This window comes from Phacochoerus africanus, chromosome 14 (genome assembly GCF_016906955.1).
Source record: "Phacochoerus africanus isolate WHEZ1 chromosome 14, ROS_Pafr_v1, whole genome shotgun sequence".
NCBI classification, from domain to species: Eukaryota; Metazoa; Chordata; class Mammalia; order Artiodactyla; family Suidae; genus Phacochoerus; species Phacochoerus africanus.
Window position 1 is genome coordinate 17,197,759 of NC_062557.1, and position 19,356 is coordinate 17,217,114.

General features: G+C 40.6%; 1 protein-coding gene across 5 annotated transcripts in view; it reads left to right on the top strand.

The window, feature by feature from the left end:
* The window catches only part of KANSL1 (KAT8 regulatory NSL complex subunit 1), a 196,907-nt gene that overhangs the window by 163,613 nt on the left and 13,938 nt on the right, over window positions 1-19,356 (top strand). For all 5 annotated transcript variants that reach the window (XM_047758720.1, XM_047758723.1, XM_047758721.1 and 2 more), the window contains one exon: window positions 15,816-15,987. In XM_047758720.1, coding sequence (XP_047614676.1) covers window positions 15,816-15,987 — 172 coding nt within the window. The remainder of the gene's footprint in view (window positions 1-15,815; window positions 15,988-19,356) is intronic.

A 19,356-nucleotide genomic window follows, 5' to 3' on the forward strand; every position in this document is an offset into this window, starting at 1 on the left:
TCATATTGACACTTGAGTCAGTTTTTTATTTATAATCATACAAATCTAAATTATTTTCTGAGAAGTTGGAGAGTTGATACTGGGAAAGCAAAGAAAACAGTATATTACTCTTAAATATAAGAAAGTAGTTTTTGGACCTGCCCTTGATGCTTTTATTTAACAAAAACAAAAAAAGTCACCAACACCACCTATTCATGGAGAAATAGTGTACAGTTTGCTAGCCACTGTGTCATGACATCTAGCAGTGTGATAAAATTTTTCTGAAGTATATATGGCCTCCTGGATTCTTTTTTTTTTTTTTTTTTTAATGTCTGTGAAGTAGCAAGTCTCCCTTGTTACTAGCAGCTTATTGTTCATGTGTGAAAACTACTGTACTTGTGAAAATAAATGTTTAAAACAAGGAGGAGGGAGTTCCCGTCGTGGCGCAGTGGTTAACGAATCCGACAAGGAACCATGAGGTTGCGGGTTCGGTCCCTGCCCTTGCTCAGTGGGTTAACGATCTGGCGTTGCCGTGAGCTGTGGTGTAGGTTGCAGACTCGGCTCGGATCCCGCGTTGCTGTGGCTCTGGCGTAGGCCGGTGGCTACAGCTCCGATTCGACCCCTAGCCTGGGAACCTCCATATGCCGTGGGAGCGGCCCAAGAAATAGCCAAAAAAAAAAAAAAAGACAATAAAAACCAAGGAGGAGACATATGAAGCATCCTAAAGACACTTTGCCTCAAGAAATAGCCAAAAAAAAAAAAAAAGACAAAAAAAACCAAGGAGGAGACATATGAAGCATCCTAAAGACACTTTGCCTCCAATGCCAGTGTCTAAATCAGAATCATTCTGACATACATATAAGTAAGCTGCATGGTAAATAAGACGAGTAATTCTTTTTGGAAAACAAACCATTTGCTGGTTATAGCAGAAATGCTGGAATTCTGCCAAAGTTGGTAGCTCTCTCTTAGTTTCTCACTATGTCTCCAATGGCTCCTTGCTCAGTGATACTCGCTGTTGAGCTATTACCTTCCTTCCCCTCTATCATTTTTCAGATGGATTTGCCAAGCAGATTTATTCAGCAGTGTTTTGGGTCCTCGCTGTGTTCCAAATCACCTGGGTTTCATTGAACAAAAGTTCTTGCCTTCATGGAACTTATTCTCTAGTGGCAGAGTACTCAGAAATGACCCATTGCTTAGAGTAGTAGCCTCTAAACATTTATGAGTGTTTTATATGTGCATTTAAAAACACATACAGAATAAATTTTGAATAGGCTGAGGTAAAATAAATAGAAGCTCTAGTGTTTTATTTATAAACTATCCTCAAGCCAAAAGAATTTTTTTTTTAATACTTTGAATTTGTTTCCTGTGATTAACAGAGAATAGTGGATACAGCCTTACTCTGATAGTGGACTTCCTCCATAAGCATTGCATTGAGTTTTTAATGGGAATTCCTTCAGAGAGAATCGATGTTATTACAATATTAAGAGAACACAGAATTTCTCTCTGTATACAAGTATTGTATTTCTTCATTCGGTTCTTACATATTATCTGCGTTCTTGATGTTTGGTCACATGAATGAGATCTTTTCTGTTAGTGTTACTTTAAGAATGAGGTTGGTTTTTAGGTATTTTCTAATTGCACAGTTTTTCTGAACTCATGGCAGTATTTTGGTTGATTGTTTTTAATTTTCTATCTTGACTTTCTGTCATCCACAAACATTTGATACCTCTTTATATACTTACTCCTTTTCCTTGTTCAGGTGCACTTTCACAACAGTGTTAAATAGTTGGTTGTAGTGAAATATCTCATTCCTGGTTTCAATGACAATACTTTTAGAAGGTCACTATTAATTTTGATGTAGAACGACTTAAAATGAATTAGAACACTTGTTTATCATTTGCTATGCTCTGGAAAGGTTTACAGATTTTAAAGGAGGGATCAGTTTCTTTAAAAATTTGTTGGAACTTCAGGTGAAAACCATCTGAGACTGGCATCTCTATTCTGTAGAAAATGACCCATCTCTCAGATATTTTCACGTTTACTCATACAGAATTTTATGGCAAGCATTCTTAATTTTTATTTATTTATTTTTATTTTTTAAATATTTATTTTAGTCTTTTTATTTTAGGGCTACGCTAGATTCTTTTTTTTTTTTTTTTGTCTTTTTGCCATTTCTTGGGCCTCTCCCACGGCATATGGAGGTTCCCAGGCTAGGGGTCGAATCGGAGCTGTAGCCACCGGCCTACGCCAGAGCCACAGCAACGCGGGATCCGAGCCGCGTCTGCAACCTACACCACAGCTCACGGCAACGCCGGATCTTTAACCCACTGAGCAAGGGCAGGGATCGTACCCGCAACCTCATGGTTCCTAGTCGGATTCGTTAACCCCTGCGCCAAGACAGGAACTCCAGATTTTTAAATTCATGTATCATGGTGAACATCCGTTTCTTTCTTTCTTCTTCTTTTTTTTTTTTTTTTGCTTTTTAGGACCATACCTGTGGCATATGGAGGCTCCCAGGCTACGGGTCCAGTGGGAGTTATAGCTGCCAGCCACAGCCACAGCAACGCCAGATCCAAGCTGTGTCTGCGACCTGACCTACACCACAGCTCATGGCAATACCGGATCCTTAACCCACTGAGCGAGGCCAGGGATCGAACCCGCAACCTCATGGTTCCTAGTCAGATTTGTTTCTGCTGCACCATGACGGAAACTCCAACATCCATTTCTCAGTCTTCATTTTTTGTCTTCTCTTTGATTAATCTTGTCAACAGGTTTTCTATTTTATTGGTCATTTCAAAGATCAGTTCTTTGCTGTAAATTCCTTCTTCCTGTGGTCTTGGTCCCCCGTGTCCTGTTCTCCACCCTGCCCCCTGCCACCGCCGCCATATTCAAATACTTAGTTAATTTGTTTTCTGTTCTTTATTACATAATGATAAAGGCATTTAACTTTTTGAGTTGTCTTCTGAGTGTAGTTTGGATAGCATTCCATAGCCTTTGATGTGTGAAGAAAGTGTTCTTTTTGCTATTTGTAAATTGCCTCTGAGTTATTTTCTCAAGATTTAAAAATTGAGTTTCCAGACTCGAAATTGTTTCTCTTTTTAAGCCTTTGTTATTAATTATTAATTTTTATAGCATTTTGATCAAAATGATGTTCCTATAGTTTCTGCTTATGTTTGTGGTCTATTATGTAGCTTTTTAAAAAAAAATTCATTGGTATCTAGTATAATTTTATGTATTTGTATCCTTTTTGTGACTTTGTGGCTCCTGTCTTCAGTAGTTGTTTATGCCTTGCATTCTGCTCTGCTTGATATTAATGTTTAGTGTATGTGTTTTTCTCATCCATTTGCTTTTAACATTTTTGTCTTCAATATGCTTTTGAAACACCATAAAAGTAGAGTTAGGGTGTGTGTGTGAGTGTGTTCATCTCCTAAAAGTCTTTGATTTTAATGGAGATTTTATTAAAAGAGAATGGTTTTTAATTTTATATTCCATTTTGAAACTAGATTTAAAGACTTATTTAGGCTTAATTTGATTGTAATGTTTCCCTGTTTACTGACAATTCTTTTTATCTTATGCCCATTTATTGAGTTCTTCATTTGTGGTTTTTTAGTGATTTGCACAACAATTTTACTGTGTTTCAAGTTCTTAGATCATAACCTTTGTCCCTTAAAACTCCGTTCTACTATGTTTTGGTAGGGGGAGCAATTGTTTATTGTTTTGTTTGGGCATAGAATCAGACTGGTGCCAATCTTAGTTTCCTTCCTTTTTATTGGAGACTGATTCTACTCTACACTGTCCAATATGGTAGCCACTACCCGCATGTAGCTACTCAAAACCAGGGTAAAACAATTCAGTACTTCATTCACACCAGCCGCATTTCAAGTGTTCAGTGGTCATGAGGCTAGTGGCTACCATATTTAGTCACACTAACACGAAACATTTCTATCACTGCAGAGCTGCACTGGACAGCACTTCAAAGTGTTTTATGTAGGGCTGTCAGGTTTTCTTCTATAATAGCTTTGATTTTTGATTCCTTTAGGTTTGTAGTTGTATCTTTTTAAGTATACCAGTTATGTTATTTTCTATCCTTTTTGTCTAGCTCTCACTACCTGCACCACAACTTTACTGTGATCATTACATTGAGTATACAAAAGTGACTGGCACGTTTTGAATGCACATAATAATTATTCACATGGTAGCTTTTAACTTCTCGTTGTTTTCATCCCTTTGGTTCCCCCCTAGTGTAAAGGAATAAGAGTTAAATTTGTTGCCCACATCCTACTTTAATTTTCTGCTCTATAGTTCCTCATACGTAGGTTTTAATTCTACTACCATGGGTCAAGGGTTGGTTTTTTTTTTTAATTTTTATTTTATTTTATTTTATTTTATTTTATTTTATTTTATTTTATTTTATTTGCTTTTCAGGGCCACACCCATGGCATATGGAGATTACCAGGCTAGGGGTCGAATCAGAGCTGTAGCTGCCAGCCTGTGCCACAGCCACAGCAATACCAGATCGGAGCCGCGTCTGCAACCTACCCAACAGCTCACAGCAACACCAGATCCTTAACCCCCTGAGTGAGACCAGGGATCAAACCCACAACCTCACGGTTCCTGGTCAGATTCGTTTCTGCTGCATCACAACGGGAACTCCTATTTTTGTGTTTGTTTTGTCTGCATCTGCAGCATGTAGAAGTTTCTGGGCCAGGGATCAAACCTGAGCCACTGTAGTGACAATTCCAGATCTTTAACCCACTGTGCCACAAGGGAACTCCTAAAAGAAAATCTTTTGTTTCCCCAACTTACTTGACAAGAGAACCTTAGTAATTTGCCTAAGCATGCTCATGAACTACTATGGTTCCAAGAGAAACATTTCAGAACATCTGCTTTCTGCTCTTATCTCTTGTGATGTTGTTTAGACACTGGCAATACTGAAATGCAGAGTTTTAAAAATGAAACCTTTACCCACTAATGTTTTCTATTTCTTAAAATCTCATTTTAAACTTATGAATAGTTCTTCTACTACACAGTGGGTTAAGGATCCAGTATTTTCACTGCAGCAGCTTGGGTCAGTGCTGTGGCATGGGTTCTATTCCTGAAAATTTCTGTGTGCCATGGGTGTAGTAGCCCCCCCCCCCAAAAAAAAGTTAAAAATTATGAATAGATGAAATAGATGTTTTTAAATATGCTAAATATAAAACATAGAAACTTTATCTGCAACATTGATTTAGTTCTCCCATTTTATTTTCAAACATAGTCTAAGTTTATAGGAAAATAAATAAAAGGTTAAATGTTCATTGTCTTTGTTTTTTTTTGTTTGTTTGTTTGTTTGTTTTGTCCTTTTGCTATTTCTTTGGGCCGCTCCCGCGGCATATGGAGGTTCCCAGGCTAGGGGTTGAATCGGAGCTGTGGCCACCCGCCTACACCAGAGCCACAGCAACTCGGGATCTGAGCCGCGTCTGCAACCTACACCACAGCTCACGGCAACGCCGGATCGTTAACCCACTGAGCAAGGGCAGGGACCAAACCCGCAACCTCATGGTTCCTAGTCGGATTCGTTAACCACTGCGCCACGACGGGAACTCCCTCTTTCAGTATTTGATGTACTTGTATTTATTGTTTATTGCTGTACACGTTTACATTTTTGATTTTTAAATTGCACATACTTTTTTTTTTTTTGGTCTTTTTGCCTTTTCTAGGGCTGCTCCCGCGGCATATGGAGATTCTAGGGGTCTAATTGGAGCCGTAGCCACCGGCCTACACCAGAGCCACAGCAACACGGGATCCGAGCTGCGTCTGCAACCTACACCACAGCTCACAGCAACACCAGATCCTTAACCCACTGAGCAAGGCCAGGGATCAAACCCGCAACCTCATGGTTCCTAGTCGGGTTCGTTAACCACTGCACCGTGACAGGAACTCTTACATATTTCTTCCTAGTTACTTTTTTTGGCTGCTCCCAGGGTATGAGGAAGTTCCTGGGTCAGGAATCGAACTCCTGCCACAGCTGCTATCCAAGCCACAGAGGCGACAATGCCAGATCCTTAACCTACTGCACCAGTATTTCTCTTTTTTGTTTGGTGGAAGTGGGGAGCAGCATATGAGTTCCTGGGCCAGGGATCATATCTGAGCCATAGTTGTGATCTGTGCCACAGCTGTGACAATGCCAGATCCTTAACCCACTGTGCCAGGCTCGGGATTGACTCTGCGTCCCAGTACTCCAGCAATGCCACTGATCCCATTGGGATTCGTAGTATCAGTGTATTTGGTTTTGTTGTTGTTTGTTTGTTTGGCCACAGCATGCATTAGTTTCCAGGCCAGGGATGGAATCTGAGCCAAAGGAGTTACAGCACCAGATCTTTGACTTGCTAGGCCACCAGGGAACATAAGATACCACATAAAAAGTGATGCTGTGGTTTGCCCAACCATCCCACAGTTCATTTTTAACTATTACACAACAAGTGAACCCTGAGCATTTGGCACAATTTCAAAGTCTTTACCTGTTCCCTTATCATCTTAGCATAGTTCCTTAGCGGTCTACTTTATAAGAAATATTTACCAAGAGTCTCCAGTTGTTAATAGTTCTGCAGGTTTGGGCTATTTTAAAATGGAATCGGGTAGTACCGACTCCAGTATTGTGGATGATTATTGCCACTGGTAATGCTTTTAACAGTGATTTCCAACTGTTATCAGAAATTGCTCTGTTCACATTCCCAAGACTCCATAATGATTTTTAAAGTTTGTATCAAAATCCAGCTAAAGTCCATTCCGGTAAGTCTTTTGAATCTAATTTTATAAGCTTCCCCTTTATCTCTTTTTTTCTCTCGCATTTAAACAAGTTTATGATTTGCTTGGATGTTTTCTTTGTGTTTTCATTTGGCTTGGGTTTTGCATAGTTTCTTAAATCTGTGGATTGGTTTCTTTAATCATTTTTAGTACAAACTAAGCCATTTATCTCTTCAGATATTGCTCTTGCCCCATCCCATTCTCTGTCTTCTTCTGGGCCTCTGATTACAAGCGTGTTAGACTTGGTCACAGTGCCCTGCATGCCTTTAACTTTTTTTTTTTTTTTGTCCTTTTTTTTAGGGCCGCATCCAAGGCACATGGAGGTTCCCAGGCTAAGGGTTGAATCAGAGCTGTTGCAGCCAGCCTACGCCAGAGCCACAGCAACGCCAGGTCCAAGCTGTGTCTGTGACGTACACTACAGCTCACGGCAACGCCAGATCCTTAACCCACTGAGCGAGGCCAGGGATTGAACCCGCAACCTCATGGTTCCTAGTCGGATTCATTTCCACTGCACCACGACAGGAACTTGAATGCCTTTTACTTCTGTTCTGTGTTTTCATGTATTTTTTCCCTCTGTTCCTTAATTTATATAGTTCCTATTAGCCTACCAGTTCTCTTGTCCATACTTCTGGTATGTCTAATATGGTGTCAAATTTGTTTTGAGTCAGTGTTATATATTTAAAAGATTTTTATAGCTCTAATGCTCTTTTTCTTTGGAGTGGATTCACCTTCTCCTGTTAGCCAAATATCATGGGGGCTGAGAACTTGAATGCTCTTAGGGACTGAGATGAGTTGGGTTGCAGTTGTGAGAAGGCTTTGTTTCTCTCTGGTCCATTCTTGGGGCATGGTCTTGCTTCTTTTTCCCACTTCCATCTGGGAGCCTGATATGATGACCAAATGCCCTTCCCTCTTATATATCCTAAACTCTAATTCTAATCTCCTCATCCAAGAGAGCCTTTCAGAAGCTCCTGTCTGCTTTTCAGAGGCTCTCTGCTTAGCTTCTTACCCATTACAGTGTCAGAATTTTTCAAGTGCGTTAAAAGCATGAGTACCTAACATGCATCATTCTTAGTTTCCTGTCGTTTCTTTTCACAGGGAATTTGTCTCTTCAAGTCTCCGATGTTGTCCCCTCAGCCCTATAAAATCATCAGAACCTCTGTTCATTTCTTTGTCCCTAGAAGTGACCCTCTGCAAAGGCATCACATTCTAAGCATCTTTCCAAATCACCCATTGTCGCCAAGAAGCAGCAGCTCTACGTTTCATGGTTTTTCCCTCTCTGGAAATCTTGGCTCCTCAATATTGTAATTGTTTTAGCATTTCTCTTGCATATTAAAATTTTGTTTTGTTTTTTAATATGGCCTTTCTTGTTCTCAGTGAGAGTGTTGGTTTGGTAAAGCTGTCCATCATACCCTTTTTTTTTTTTTTTTTTGTCTGCACTTGCAGCATGCAAAAGTTCCCGGGCCAGGGATTGAACCCCTGCCACTTCAGTAACCAGAGTCACCAGAGCCACTGCAGTGACAATGCTGGATCCTTAACCCGCTGAGCTACAAGGGGAACTCCTCTAATTTATTTGTTGAGAAAACTGGGTTGTTTATCCCACGGCTTTATATCTTTCTGCTTGTATCCCCATGGTGTAACTTTCTTGCCTCTTGTCATAGCTAACAATGTTTTATTGGATTCTGGGCATTTAGTTTTTTGTGGATTGTGCTATCTGCTATCTAACTTTAAAGAGGCTTTGTTTTTTTGGCAGATAAGTTACTCGAGGTTCAGTTTTTCCTTTATTAGGGAGGGGGTTGAGTAGCCTATTTTAACTCCACTCATAAATTGGGAATTTCTGAGGTCTTTTTTGAATGCTCTGTGCCACTTGACTGTTCACAGTGCAGAAGTCTCCTCGCCTGTGTGAGCTCTGGGAACTCTTGAGTTCACAGCTCCTCAGTTGTTTTATTGCCTGACCTAATGGAGTTTCACCCTCTATGTGGGCTTCTTAGTATTCAGCAGACACTCAGGAGAATCTCGTGAAGATTTCCAGAGCTCTTTTTCTGTATGGCTTCCTCTTCTCAAGAATTCTGCCTCATAATTACCAGTCACCTGAGCCTCTGCACTTCAATTCAGTGAAACTGTCACATTCTGCTTAGAACCTCTCACCTGCTGTGCACTCTGCAGTGTGCCTCCAGGCAGAAAGCCAGGGCAGTCAACAGGCCACCTCATTTGTTTCTCAGTCTTAAGCTGTATTGTCTGTTTTTCTAGTTTATGGCTAAAGGATAAATCTGATCACCTTTATTCCATTTTGGCCAGAAGTCCTGTGGTGTCATTGTTCTCTTTTCCAAAATTTTGTCATGAAATTGTTCAAACATGATAGTATTGAATGAATTTTACAATGAACAGCTAGCTATGTATTTACCCCCTAGATTCTACCATTGATGTTTACCACATTTCATCACATATCCATCCTTCTATCTGTTCATTAGTCTTAATTTTAAAGTGTGTTAAAAGTCAGTGATACTGCTCTGTTCCCTGCATTTCTTGAAAACGGGTAGTTGGATATAGAGACTTGAACAAATTTAGGTTTGAGTTTGTGCAAGTAAGTGCATTGCATCAAAAGACGTGGAATGACTTACCTCTCTTTTTATGTTACCCTCACTGGTGGTCATCGCCTGGACCCCATTGTTTCTTTAGGAGTTGAAGTGATGTTCTGTTTATCTATTAACTAGACTGTCTATAAAGAGGAAAATGCCCTTTTCTGCAGTTGGTTTACTCTGAAGTACAGTTTGTGCAGGAAAAAAAAAGCATGATTCATGTTTATTTCCTTTCATCTATCCATTTTCGAATAATAATTTGGTTTCCTGCCATCTTCCAAAGACGACAACCAGTAAAATTTTTGTGGAGGGGGCAGTGGGTATGATTAAGAAGTCATTGGGAGTTCCCATCATTGCTCAGTGGTTAACCAACCCGACTAGGAACCATGAGATTTCAGGTTCAATCCCTGGCCTTGCTCAGTGGGTTAAGGATCTGGTGTTGCCGTGAGCTGTGGTGTAGGTCGCAGATGCCGCTCAGATCCCGAGTTGCTATGGCTGTGGTGTAGGCCAGTGGCTATAGCTTTGACTAGACTGACTAGACTCCTAGCCTGGGAATTTCCATATGCCGTGGGAGCAGCCCTAGAAAAGGCAAAAAGACCAAAAAAAAAAAAGTCGTCATTGGTTTATTAAACATATTTGAGTTAGTCAAGCCATTGAAATTCTTCTCTTTTTTTTCCGCACCTGCAGTGTGCAGATATTTCTAGGCCAGGGATTGAGCTCAAGCTATAGCAGAGACGAGTCCTCCACCACTAGGCCACCGAGGAAACTTCACTGAAATTCTTTTCTGTGCTCAAGTGTCATTTTTGATTAGTGGAAGCCTCTTCAAGCTTGCTCTTGAGTCCTTTTGCCTTGACTATAGTTTTAAGATTTCTCTTTTTTTGTCTTTTTTTGTCTCTTTTTTGCAATTTCTTGGGCCACTCCCGCGGCATATGGAGGTTCCCAGGCTAGGGGTTGAATCGGAGCTGTAGCTGTCAGCCTACGCCAGTGGCCAAAGCAACGTGGGATCCGAGCCGCGTCTGCAACCTACACCACAGCTCACGGCAACGCCAGATCGTTAACCCACTGAGCAGGGGCAGGGACCGAACCCACAACCTCATGGTTCCTAGTCGGATTCGTTAACCACTGCGCCACAATGGGAACTCCAGATTTCTTCTTTCTCACCATTAATATTTAATGGGAGCCTGTGCTTTAAATTTTACTGGAAGAAATAACCGTAATTTGAGCTCATGATTCTACACAATTTTTGACTGACCCACCCACCCCCTGGAAACATATGACAGTGTCTGTAGTCATTTTTGGTTGTCACAGAAATGGGGAGGAGGGTGTTGCTTGCACCATGAGGAGAGACCAGGGATGCTGCTACTTATCTACAGTGCACAGGACGACTCCTCACAACAAAAAATTATCGAGTTCCAAGTATCAGTAGTGCTGTTGTTGAGAAACCTTGACATGCAAATTTAGCTAGCATTTGTGTAGCATTTTAACAGTTTTTGAGGTCATATTACATCTCCCAAAATCCCATGACATTAGGATTAGGGATCCCTTATTAGTAAAATAACTCATCATCCCATATGGTGAGTAAATTTGAGGAGATCATACAGCTAACAATAGACTAGAGTTTCATATCAGTGGTCTTTATGGTCTATGTTCTTTCTTTTATTCCCTTCTTCCATTAGTTGAAAATTATACACTTTGTGTGACTAAAAGTAAGAGTTAAGACCAGATGCTGTTCTAAGTGATTTTTATCCTCAAAACAACCTTATCCGATAGGCGTCTTTTACTGTGAATGAAGCCATTAGGTAGCTTGTCTAAGGTCATACAGCTAGTAGCAAAGTTAGGGCACAAACCTAGACAGCCAGACCCCATAGCCCACACTTTTAATTGCTGTATGTCGACCCACAATTTTTCTTTTGCAGTCTAAGAACAACATTTGTTTTATATTTTAATCTTTATTTCCTTTGGAGTTTATTTTGAAGTGAAGTAGGAATTCAAATTCTATTTTTCCTGAAAAGTCATTTTTTTTAAGCTGATGAATTTAGAAATATTAGTTGTGTTAAACATTATATATGCTTTTTTTGTTTAATTAAATTTTCTGTTTCTTAACCAATAGCAGATTTCTTAAAATACTGCACTTTTTATTGTTGTTGTTGTTGCTTTTTAGGGTTGCACCACGGCATTTGGAAGTTCCCAGGCTAGGGGTCAAAATCGGAGCCACAGCTGCTGGCCCACAGCAATGCCAGATCCGAACTGAGTCTGCAGCCCACACCACAGCTCACGGCAACACCAGATCCTTAACCCACTGAGCGATGCCAGGGATTGAACCACAACCTCATGGTTCCTAGTAGTATTCATTTCTGCTGCTCCACAATGGGAACTTCAAATTACTGTAACTTTTAAATACTTCTAAAATGTGGTAGGGCAAATCACTCTCTATCTTTGCTTATCAGAAAATTTCTGGGAACTTTCCCCCTTACCACTTACTCTTCTAGTTGTAGTTTTAAGATTATTTGTTTAAATTCCATTTGTCTTTTCTCCCCTTTATACCAAAACCTATTGAGTTTAAGATTAATTTGTAGAATGTTATTAATAATTAATAGCATTAAGCATTGTGCTTTAAATTTCTTTCTGTCTCTCTTTCTGCTTTTTTAGGGCCATGCTTTGCCTATGGCATATGGGGTTATATTCATGTATTCGATCCCAAGCTAGGGGTCGAATCAGAGCTGTAGCTCCTGGCTTATACCACAGCCACAACAATGTGGGATCTGAGCCACATCTGAAACCTACACCACAGCTCACGGCAATGCGAGATTCTTAACCCACTGAGGTAGGCCAGGAATGGAGCCCACATCCTCATAGATACTAGTCGGGTTCATTCAGTTTTTTTTTTTTCTCTTTAGGGCCACACCTGCAGCGTATGGAAGTTCCCAGGCTAGGGGTAGAATCGGAGTTGCAGCTGCCGGCCTACACCATAGCCACAGCAACGCCAGCTCTGAGCTGCATCTGTAACCTACACCACAGCTCATGGCAGCGCTGGATCCTTAACCCACTGAGCAAGGCCTGGGATCAAACCCGCATCCTCGTGGATACTAGTTAGGTTCTTAACCTACTAAGCCACACTGAGACCACCAGTAAAAGCTATTTTTAAGATGACATTTGAGGAAAAGACCTGAGATGAGAGAATGATAATAGAACTAATAGAAGAGCCAAGTGGATCTGGAAGTTTGCTTTCCGTATGGGGGGGAATATCAAGGAAGTTAGAAGAACTGGTAGCATGAGCTAGGAGAGAAGCAGGAAATGAAGTCAGAGAGGGCATAGAGGTGACAGATGTGTAGGACTGTGTGTGCACCATTGCAAGAACTTTGGTTTTAATTCCTCGTGAGATGAGGAGCCATTGGAAGGTTACTAGCAAAGGACTGACGTAGTGTGGCTGAGGTAATGAAACAAGATGGTACCAACTACTCCACTGAATCATTGGAAGGAGGGGCAAAGCAGGAAGACCAGTTAGGAGGCTGTTTACGAAATCCATATGAGGGAGTTCCCATTGTGATGCAGCAGAAACGAATCCAGCTAGCATCCATGAGTATGCTGGTTTGATCCCTGGCCTCGCTGAGTGGGTCGGGGATCTGGCATTGCTGTGAGCTGTGGTGTAAGTCACAGATGTGGCTCGGATCCCACGTTGTTGTGACTGTGGTGTAGGCTGTAGCTCACATTAGAACCCTAGCCTGGAAATGTCCATATTCCACAAGTGTGGCCCTAATTAAAAAAAAAAAAAAAAGTAAATGAATAAACAAATAGACTTGCCAAAACTGTTGCTAAAAAAATTCCCAAAAATATGTCTCCTAATAAATTCTATTAAGATATTTTTAGGGGTTCCTGCTGTGGTACAGTGGGTTAAAAATCCAACTGCGGTGACTTCATTTGTGCAGGGGCATGGGTTCAGTCCCAGCCTGGCTCAGTGTGTTAAAAGGATTCACCGTTGCTACAGCTGTGGCTCAGATTCAATCCCTGGCCCAAGAATTTATATATGCTGCAAATGTAGCCATTTTAAAAAAAAAAAAAAAAAGATAGTTACATACTTTTAGGTTCTTTTTAAACATTATAGAAATGCATAATATGGAAGGTGAAAGCTCTCCTTAATCTCCTCCTCCCACATCAGTGGTTTCTTGTACATTCTCTGTCTTCCTCCTCTCCGCATCTCTGCATATTAGTGTTTTATTTGGGTAACATTACTGTGTCAGGACTTTTTATTTTAACTTGGCCGTGTGTGTGTGTGTGTGTGTGTGTGCGCGTGTGCGTGCGTGCTATTGTATCCTTTATCCAGTTTATCACTTATAAATTAGTGCTTTTTGAGGAGTTCTTATTTACATATTTGCATTTTTTTCCTTTTACTCTTTATTAGGCCAGTCTTCATGACTTATCTGATTAATTTATCTGTTCCTATCTGCCCCATTTCTGAGGAGGGGTTGGGAAGAAGACAAAAAAACCCAAGGGCATCTCTTAAATGTGCTGTTTCTAGTATGTATTTCCTCTTTGGGTAATTTCAGCTTTTATTTTTTAATCTCTTTTCTTAATTTTTTCTTGTTATTCTTGCCATATTCTTTTTACTCTACACCCGATCTGCTGGCTTAAGGGATACACTGAGGCCCTAAAGTGGATTGTCGTTGCTCACTTGGAGAGCTAGTTGATGGCATGGGTTAGTTTATGAGGAAAAAACATGCTTCCCTTTTAAGATTTCTTGTTTTGATTTTTTTTCTAAAGTTTTCCCAGTCTCTTTAATATTTAAAGTGTTGGTACAATTTTTAGATCCTAATTACCTGAATTTTCCCATTCACATGCCATGTGGTCTGTGGTTTTCATCCCTGCCAACATAGCCTCTCTCTCTTTACCTCAAAATAGTGTCTCCCCCAAGAAGAAGCCAGCCCTGATTAAATAGGTCGCAAGGGGTATTTTTTTTCCCAAAACAGAACCAGTTAATGTTGTCTACACAAAAGTGTCATTTAGTTGGTATAATTTCCTTTCAAAGGCATCTACGATTGCAGCTTACTAGCATTATTTTACTTCAGTGGAAGTTGCCCGGTCGAACCTTCGCAGGGCCTTCTTTGAATGCCACTGATAAATGCCACCACAAGGAGGCAGTCAGGGAATGTTGATAAAGACTGTGTTGTTCTCATATTTATCTTTCTCCTGTGCGTGTATGAAGGCAGACCGCTTTCAAGAGAAGTCTGCTGAAACAAAATACAGCTCTCGACGTTGTTACAGAGTTTTGATGCTACCCTTTTGTCTTTATTATGATCCTGCCCTTGCTTCTAGCATCCCTCGTCAGTGCCACTCCACAGGCAAGTCCTTTCTTCCAGGACTGTGTACTGCCAAATGACTTTTTGTGGTCGTGATTCGGCAAATGCCAGGCTTGTTCATCCTAACACCAGAACTTAGTGATCCTGCATTCAGCATGACCTGAAGTTTTCTCCTCAAGGCATAAAGTTATTAAAAACCCCATCTTTTTTTTTTTTTTTTTTAAAGCAGAATTAAATCTTTTGAAGACATCGATTATCTTTCACTGTGGACCTAACTGGAGAGGATTTTTCTTATCCTGCCCACATACATGATACAAAGAAAGTTTAATGGAAATGGTTGCTATCCCCTTGGAATTAATCTAACACAAAAGCTATGGGCATGAACGTTCACCATGCCAAATTATTATTATTATTTTTTTTTTTTTGGCTGCCCCATAGCCTGTGGAGTTCTTGGGCCAGGGATCAGATCTGAGCCGCAGTTGCAACCTAAGCTGCAACTGTGGCAACACCGAATCCTTAACCCACTCTGCCAAGCCAGGAATCAGACCTGCCTCTCAGCACTCCCAAGATGCTGCTGATCCTGTTAATGCCACAGCGGGAACTCCCCAAATTCATCTTCATTATTTAAGCATGAGCTTTAAAGGTAGCTTTCAGGCTAAGGGAGTTCTGTGTGGTCTAGGGGAACTTGCTACATTATTTGAGACCACTTGAAAGTCTTTTAGGAGGAGATCTGAAACAGGAGTGGTGTGGTTGGCTCTTCATCAGTAAGGTAGATGAAGTTGCTGAAGAGAGCAAGTCATGTTCTGCGTATAAATCTATGGCCAACTAGTTCACTTTAGCAGATGGTTGAAAACCATCTAGGTAGTGGAAAACTTACAGGTTTTATAAAGTGTTTTCAGAAAGCACAGTTTCAGTAGCTTTCAACTATCACAAGTTTAATACCTAGGTATGCACTTAAGGGCTTCAAGTAATTGGATTTCTTCGTTGAAGAAGAAGGTTTACTTAGTTACTTTGAAGGTTAGTGTGTTGGAAAAACGGGAATCTTAACAAACTAATCAAGCTTTCTGTTAGTCTTGTCATATAGGTATCTAGAGAGGGCCTTTTGAATCTTCAGGATAATGAATGAGGAGCTGCGTTTTTATTGACACTGAATTGTCAAGTTTTGTCTGGCTTTTCATAGGTTCACCGGAACAGCACGATGCGCTCTGGCTGTGACGTGAACCCTTCCTGTGCGCTGTGCGGCTCAGGCAGCACCAGCACCGTGCCTCCAGAAATCCACTATGAAGCCCCTCTGTTGGAACGCCTTTCCCAGTTGGATTCTTGTGTTCACCCAGTTCTAGCATTTCCAGATGGTAAGAAAGGCTACATAATATAAAGTCTAATAATGAGATGTAAAGGGGTCAAAGCAAATATAAGTCAAGATTTTGATACAACTTAGGTACTATCAAGGTATTGCTGTCAACGAAGTCTCTCTTAGCAGTTTACAAATGGGACACAACAGATCCCTCAGTTCAGAATGTGCCACTAAAAGATTGCAGCTTCCTAAGAGATTTCCCCCTATAATCCTTCAAGTGGTGAGGCTAGGACAGTTGCCCCCCGCCACAGCACAAGCAGCCTGGTCCATTATACCCCAGTATATCTTTTAAAAAGTATTGTCTGTGTGTGCCTTGATGTAAAACAGGATGAGTAGCGCTGTTTGGGGCAAATGTCTTCACACTGGGATTGTATGTACATACAGCCTGTGGCTACATGACTGCTTTCCAAGGTGCGCATAAGCATAGATCCTAAGAGTTATATGTGCTACCTGATAAGCCTGTGTCTACCAGTGTTCCTTTTCTACTTCTTTTTTCATAATTGCTTTTCTGCCATTTCACAAAAGAAAGTCATTTCTCTTTCTCTTATATTGAGTCTTGCCCCCTAGAGTATAAAACAAAACCCTCAGGCAGTAGGAACACTTTCAAAGGATTGTTTCAAAGAGTTCATGGCTCCTGAAAAAGAATCCTGTGGGAATTAAGTAAAAAATTTACTTACACCTGAAACTAACATATTGTATAGCAGCTATATTTAAATTTTAAAAAGAGAGAAAGAAGTAATAACTGAAGTTAGATTTTTACTGTGACTAAAGTCTGATTGACTAAAAGAAAGATATTTGTAGTTAAGCTAAGTGTGTTTACACACTGAGACATTGGTATAACTATTTAAAGTGTAGTATTCTAAGAGTTCCCTGGTGGCCTAGTGGTTAAGGACTCAGAATTGTCACTGCTGTGGCTCAGGTTCAATCCCAGGCCCAGAAACTTCTGAATGCTGAGAGTGTGGCCAAAAAAGTGTGTACTGTTCTGAAAAAATAACAACCTTTACAACTGTCTGCATTTATGGTGTTTTTGTTTGTTTGTTTTATGGCCTTGCTTGTGGCACATGGAAGTTCCCGGGCTAGGGGTCAGTCAGATCAGAGCTGCACCTGCAGGCCTATGCCACAGCAACACCAGATCCAAGCTGCGACTGCGACCTACGCCGCAGTTTGTGGCAACATCAGATTCTTAACCCAGAGTGAGGCTAGGAATCAAACCTGCATCCTCACAGAGATACCATCGAGTTGATAACCTGCTGAGCCACAACAGGAACTCCTTTTTTTTTTTTTTTTTTAATTATTGCATTTCAAATGGTGGGGTTACTAAATAAGCAAAGATGTTGAAAACACCATTCTATACACTGTAGGAAGCCAGTCTTTTCATAATCTGGATTGGTTTCATTTGTTTTCAAATAATCTCATAATCTGACCCCAACCTACAGAATGTAAGCATTCCCTCTTGAATCACTCTGGTATGTTATGGCTTATATTGTGGCTGTTTATGGACTTATTTTTCATTAGTTAAATTTTAAGTTTCTCTGAGGATAAGGGACCATGTTTTTCTTCATAGCACCTTACAGATGGTCTCTACAAGGTTTTTGAAAGGAGTGTAATTGAAATAGGAGTCTGGGGAATGAGAATTAGGTGGGATGTAAGATTTACTTAGTGGTATGAGGGAAAAAATCCCCAATTTAGCATGAGTGGTATATTGTCTTTTTCTTCCTTTTTTCTCTCTTTTTTTTTTCCTTTCTTTCTTTCTTTTTGTCTTTTTAGGGCTGCACTTATAGCATATGGAAGTTCCTAGGCCAGGGGTCAAATCAGAACTATAGCTGCCCACCTACGCCACTTCCACAACAATGAGAGATCCGAGCCACATCTGTGACCTACATCACAGCCCACAGCAATGCCAGATCCTTAACCCACTGAGCGAGGCCAGGGATGCAACCTGCATCCTCATGGATGCTAGTCTGGTTCATTAACCACTGAGCCACAATGGGAACTCCTCATCTTTTTCTTAAAAAGACAGATACTAAATAATTTGGGCTTTATGGATCATAATGTCTAGGTTTAGTCTAAGTCACAACTAGACAACTGCCTTTGTAGCAGCAGTCATTACTTATACCTGTCCTGGAGAATCCCCTCTTATTGACAGTTGGTCAATCAAACATTAGATGATTATAATCCCCTCAGATTCTTTATCTTCACATGATTGGATTCTGTCTCCTTTTTTTGGCTGCACCCGTGGCATGTTCCCAGGCCAGGGATTGAACCCGAGCTACTGCAGTGACAACACCAGATCCTTAATCCACTGCTCCACAAGGGAACTCCTGGATTCTCCTTAGTGTTCACCTAAAGCTGTAGCTACTCCAAGCCTTCTCAGGACTCCCTTCCACCTAAGAAAGGGCATGGTGTAATGTTCTTGCTGCCATATGACTTCTAGTAAGAGTGGAAGTATTTAGAAAACTTAAAACATAAGAATTGGATAACAAACTGCAGGAGTGATAGGGCAGTAAATAAACCTTACAACTTAATAAATTAAAAACACTAAAACATTTTCCTTTGTGCTTCAGATTCCAGTGTCATTGACTTTTACTCTCTCTTGCCATTTGGATTATAAATCATATAACTTAAGATAATATTTGTATAGCATTTTATAGTTTACAGAGCAGTCTTTTCATACTTGCCTCATTTGCTTCTTCAAGTGATCTTATAAAGGTGTTACTTCAGTTTTATAGATCAAGAAAGAGGACTAAAGAGGTTGTGGTTTATCTCAGGCTACATAGTTTGTGTAGATGGCTGATAACTTTTCACTATAGTTCATGTTTCTTCCTAGTCAGGTTAGTAAGAGAAGTCAGGTTTCTGCCCATTTCCAGACTGGCTACAGACAGAGCCACCAAGAAGACTCTAGAATACTTCTTGAGTTACTCTCTTAGGATTATAGTGTTGAATTGTATGGTCTTATATTTGAATAAAGAAGCCTGAAACCTATGGTTATATTCTGATTCTGTTCAGATCTCTTCCATACTCATTGAGTATCAGCTGATAAATACGGTGATCCATTCTTTGGTCAGCACTATTACATGCATAGTTGTGAATTTTCACTCCCATCCCCACAATCAAATATGCCCAAGCCACCTCCCTGACATCTCCTGTTCCATCATTAGGCATCTCTATTAGGGGGAAGGTACCCATTCCTTATTAATACTTTCTGGGAGTTCCCACTGTGGCGCAATGGGATCTGCAGCATCTTGAGAGTGCTGGGACGCAGCTTCCATTCCCAGCCTGGCACAGTGGATTAAGGATCTGGCATGAAGCTGCAGGTTAGGTCACAACTGCAACTTGGATCTGTTCCCTGGTCCAGAAACTCCAGAGG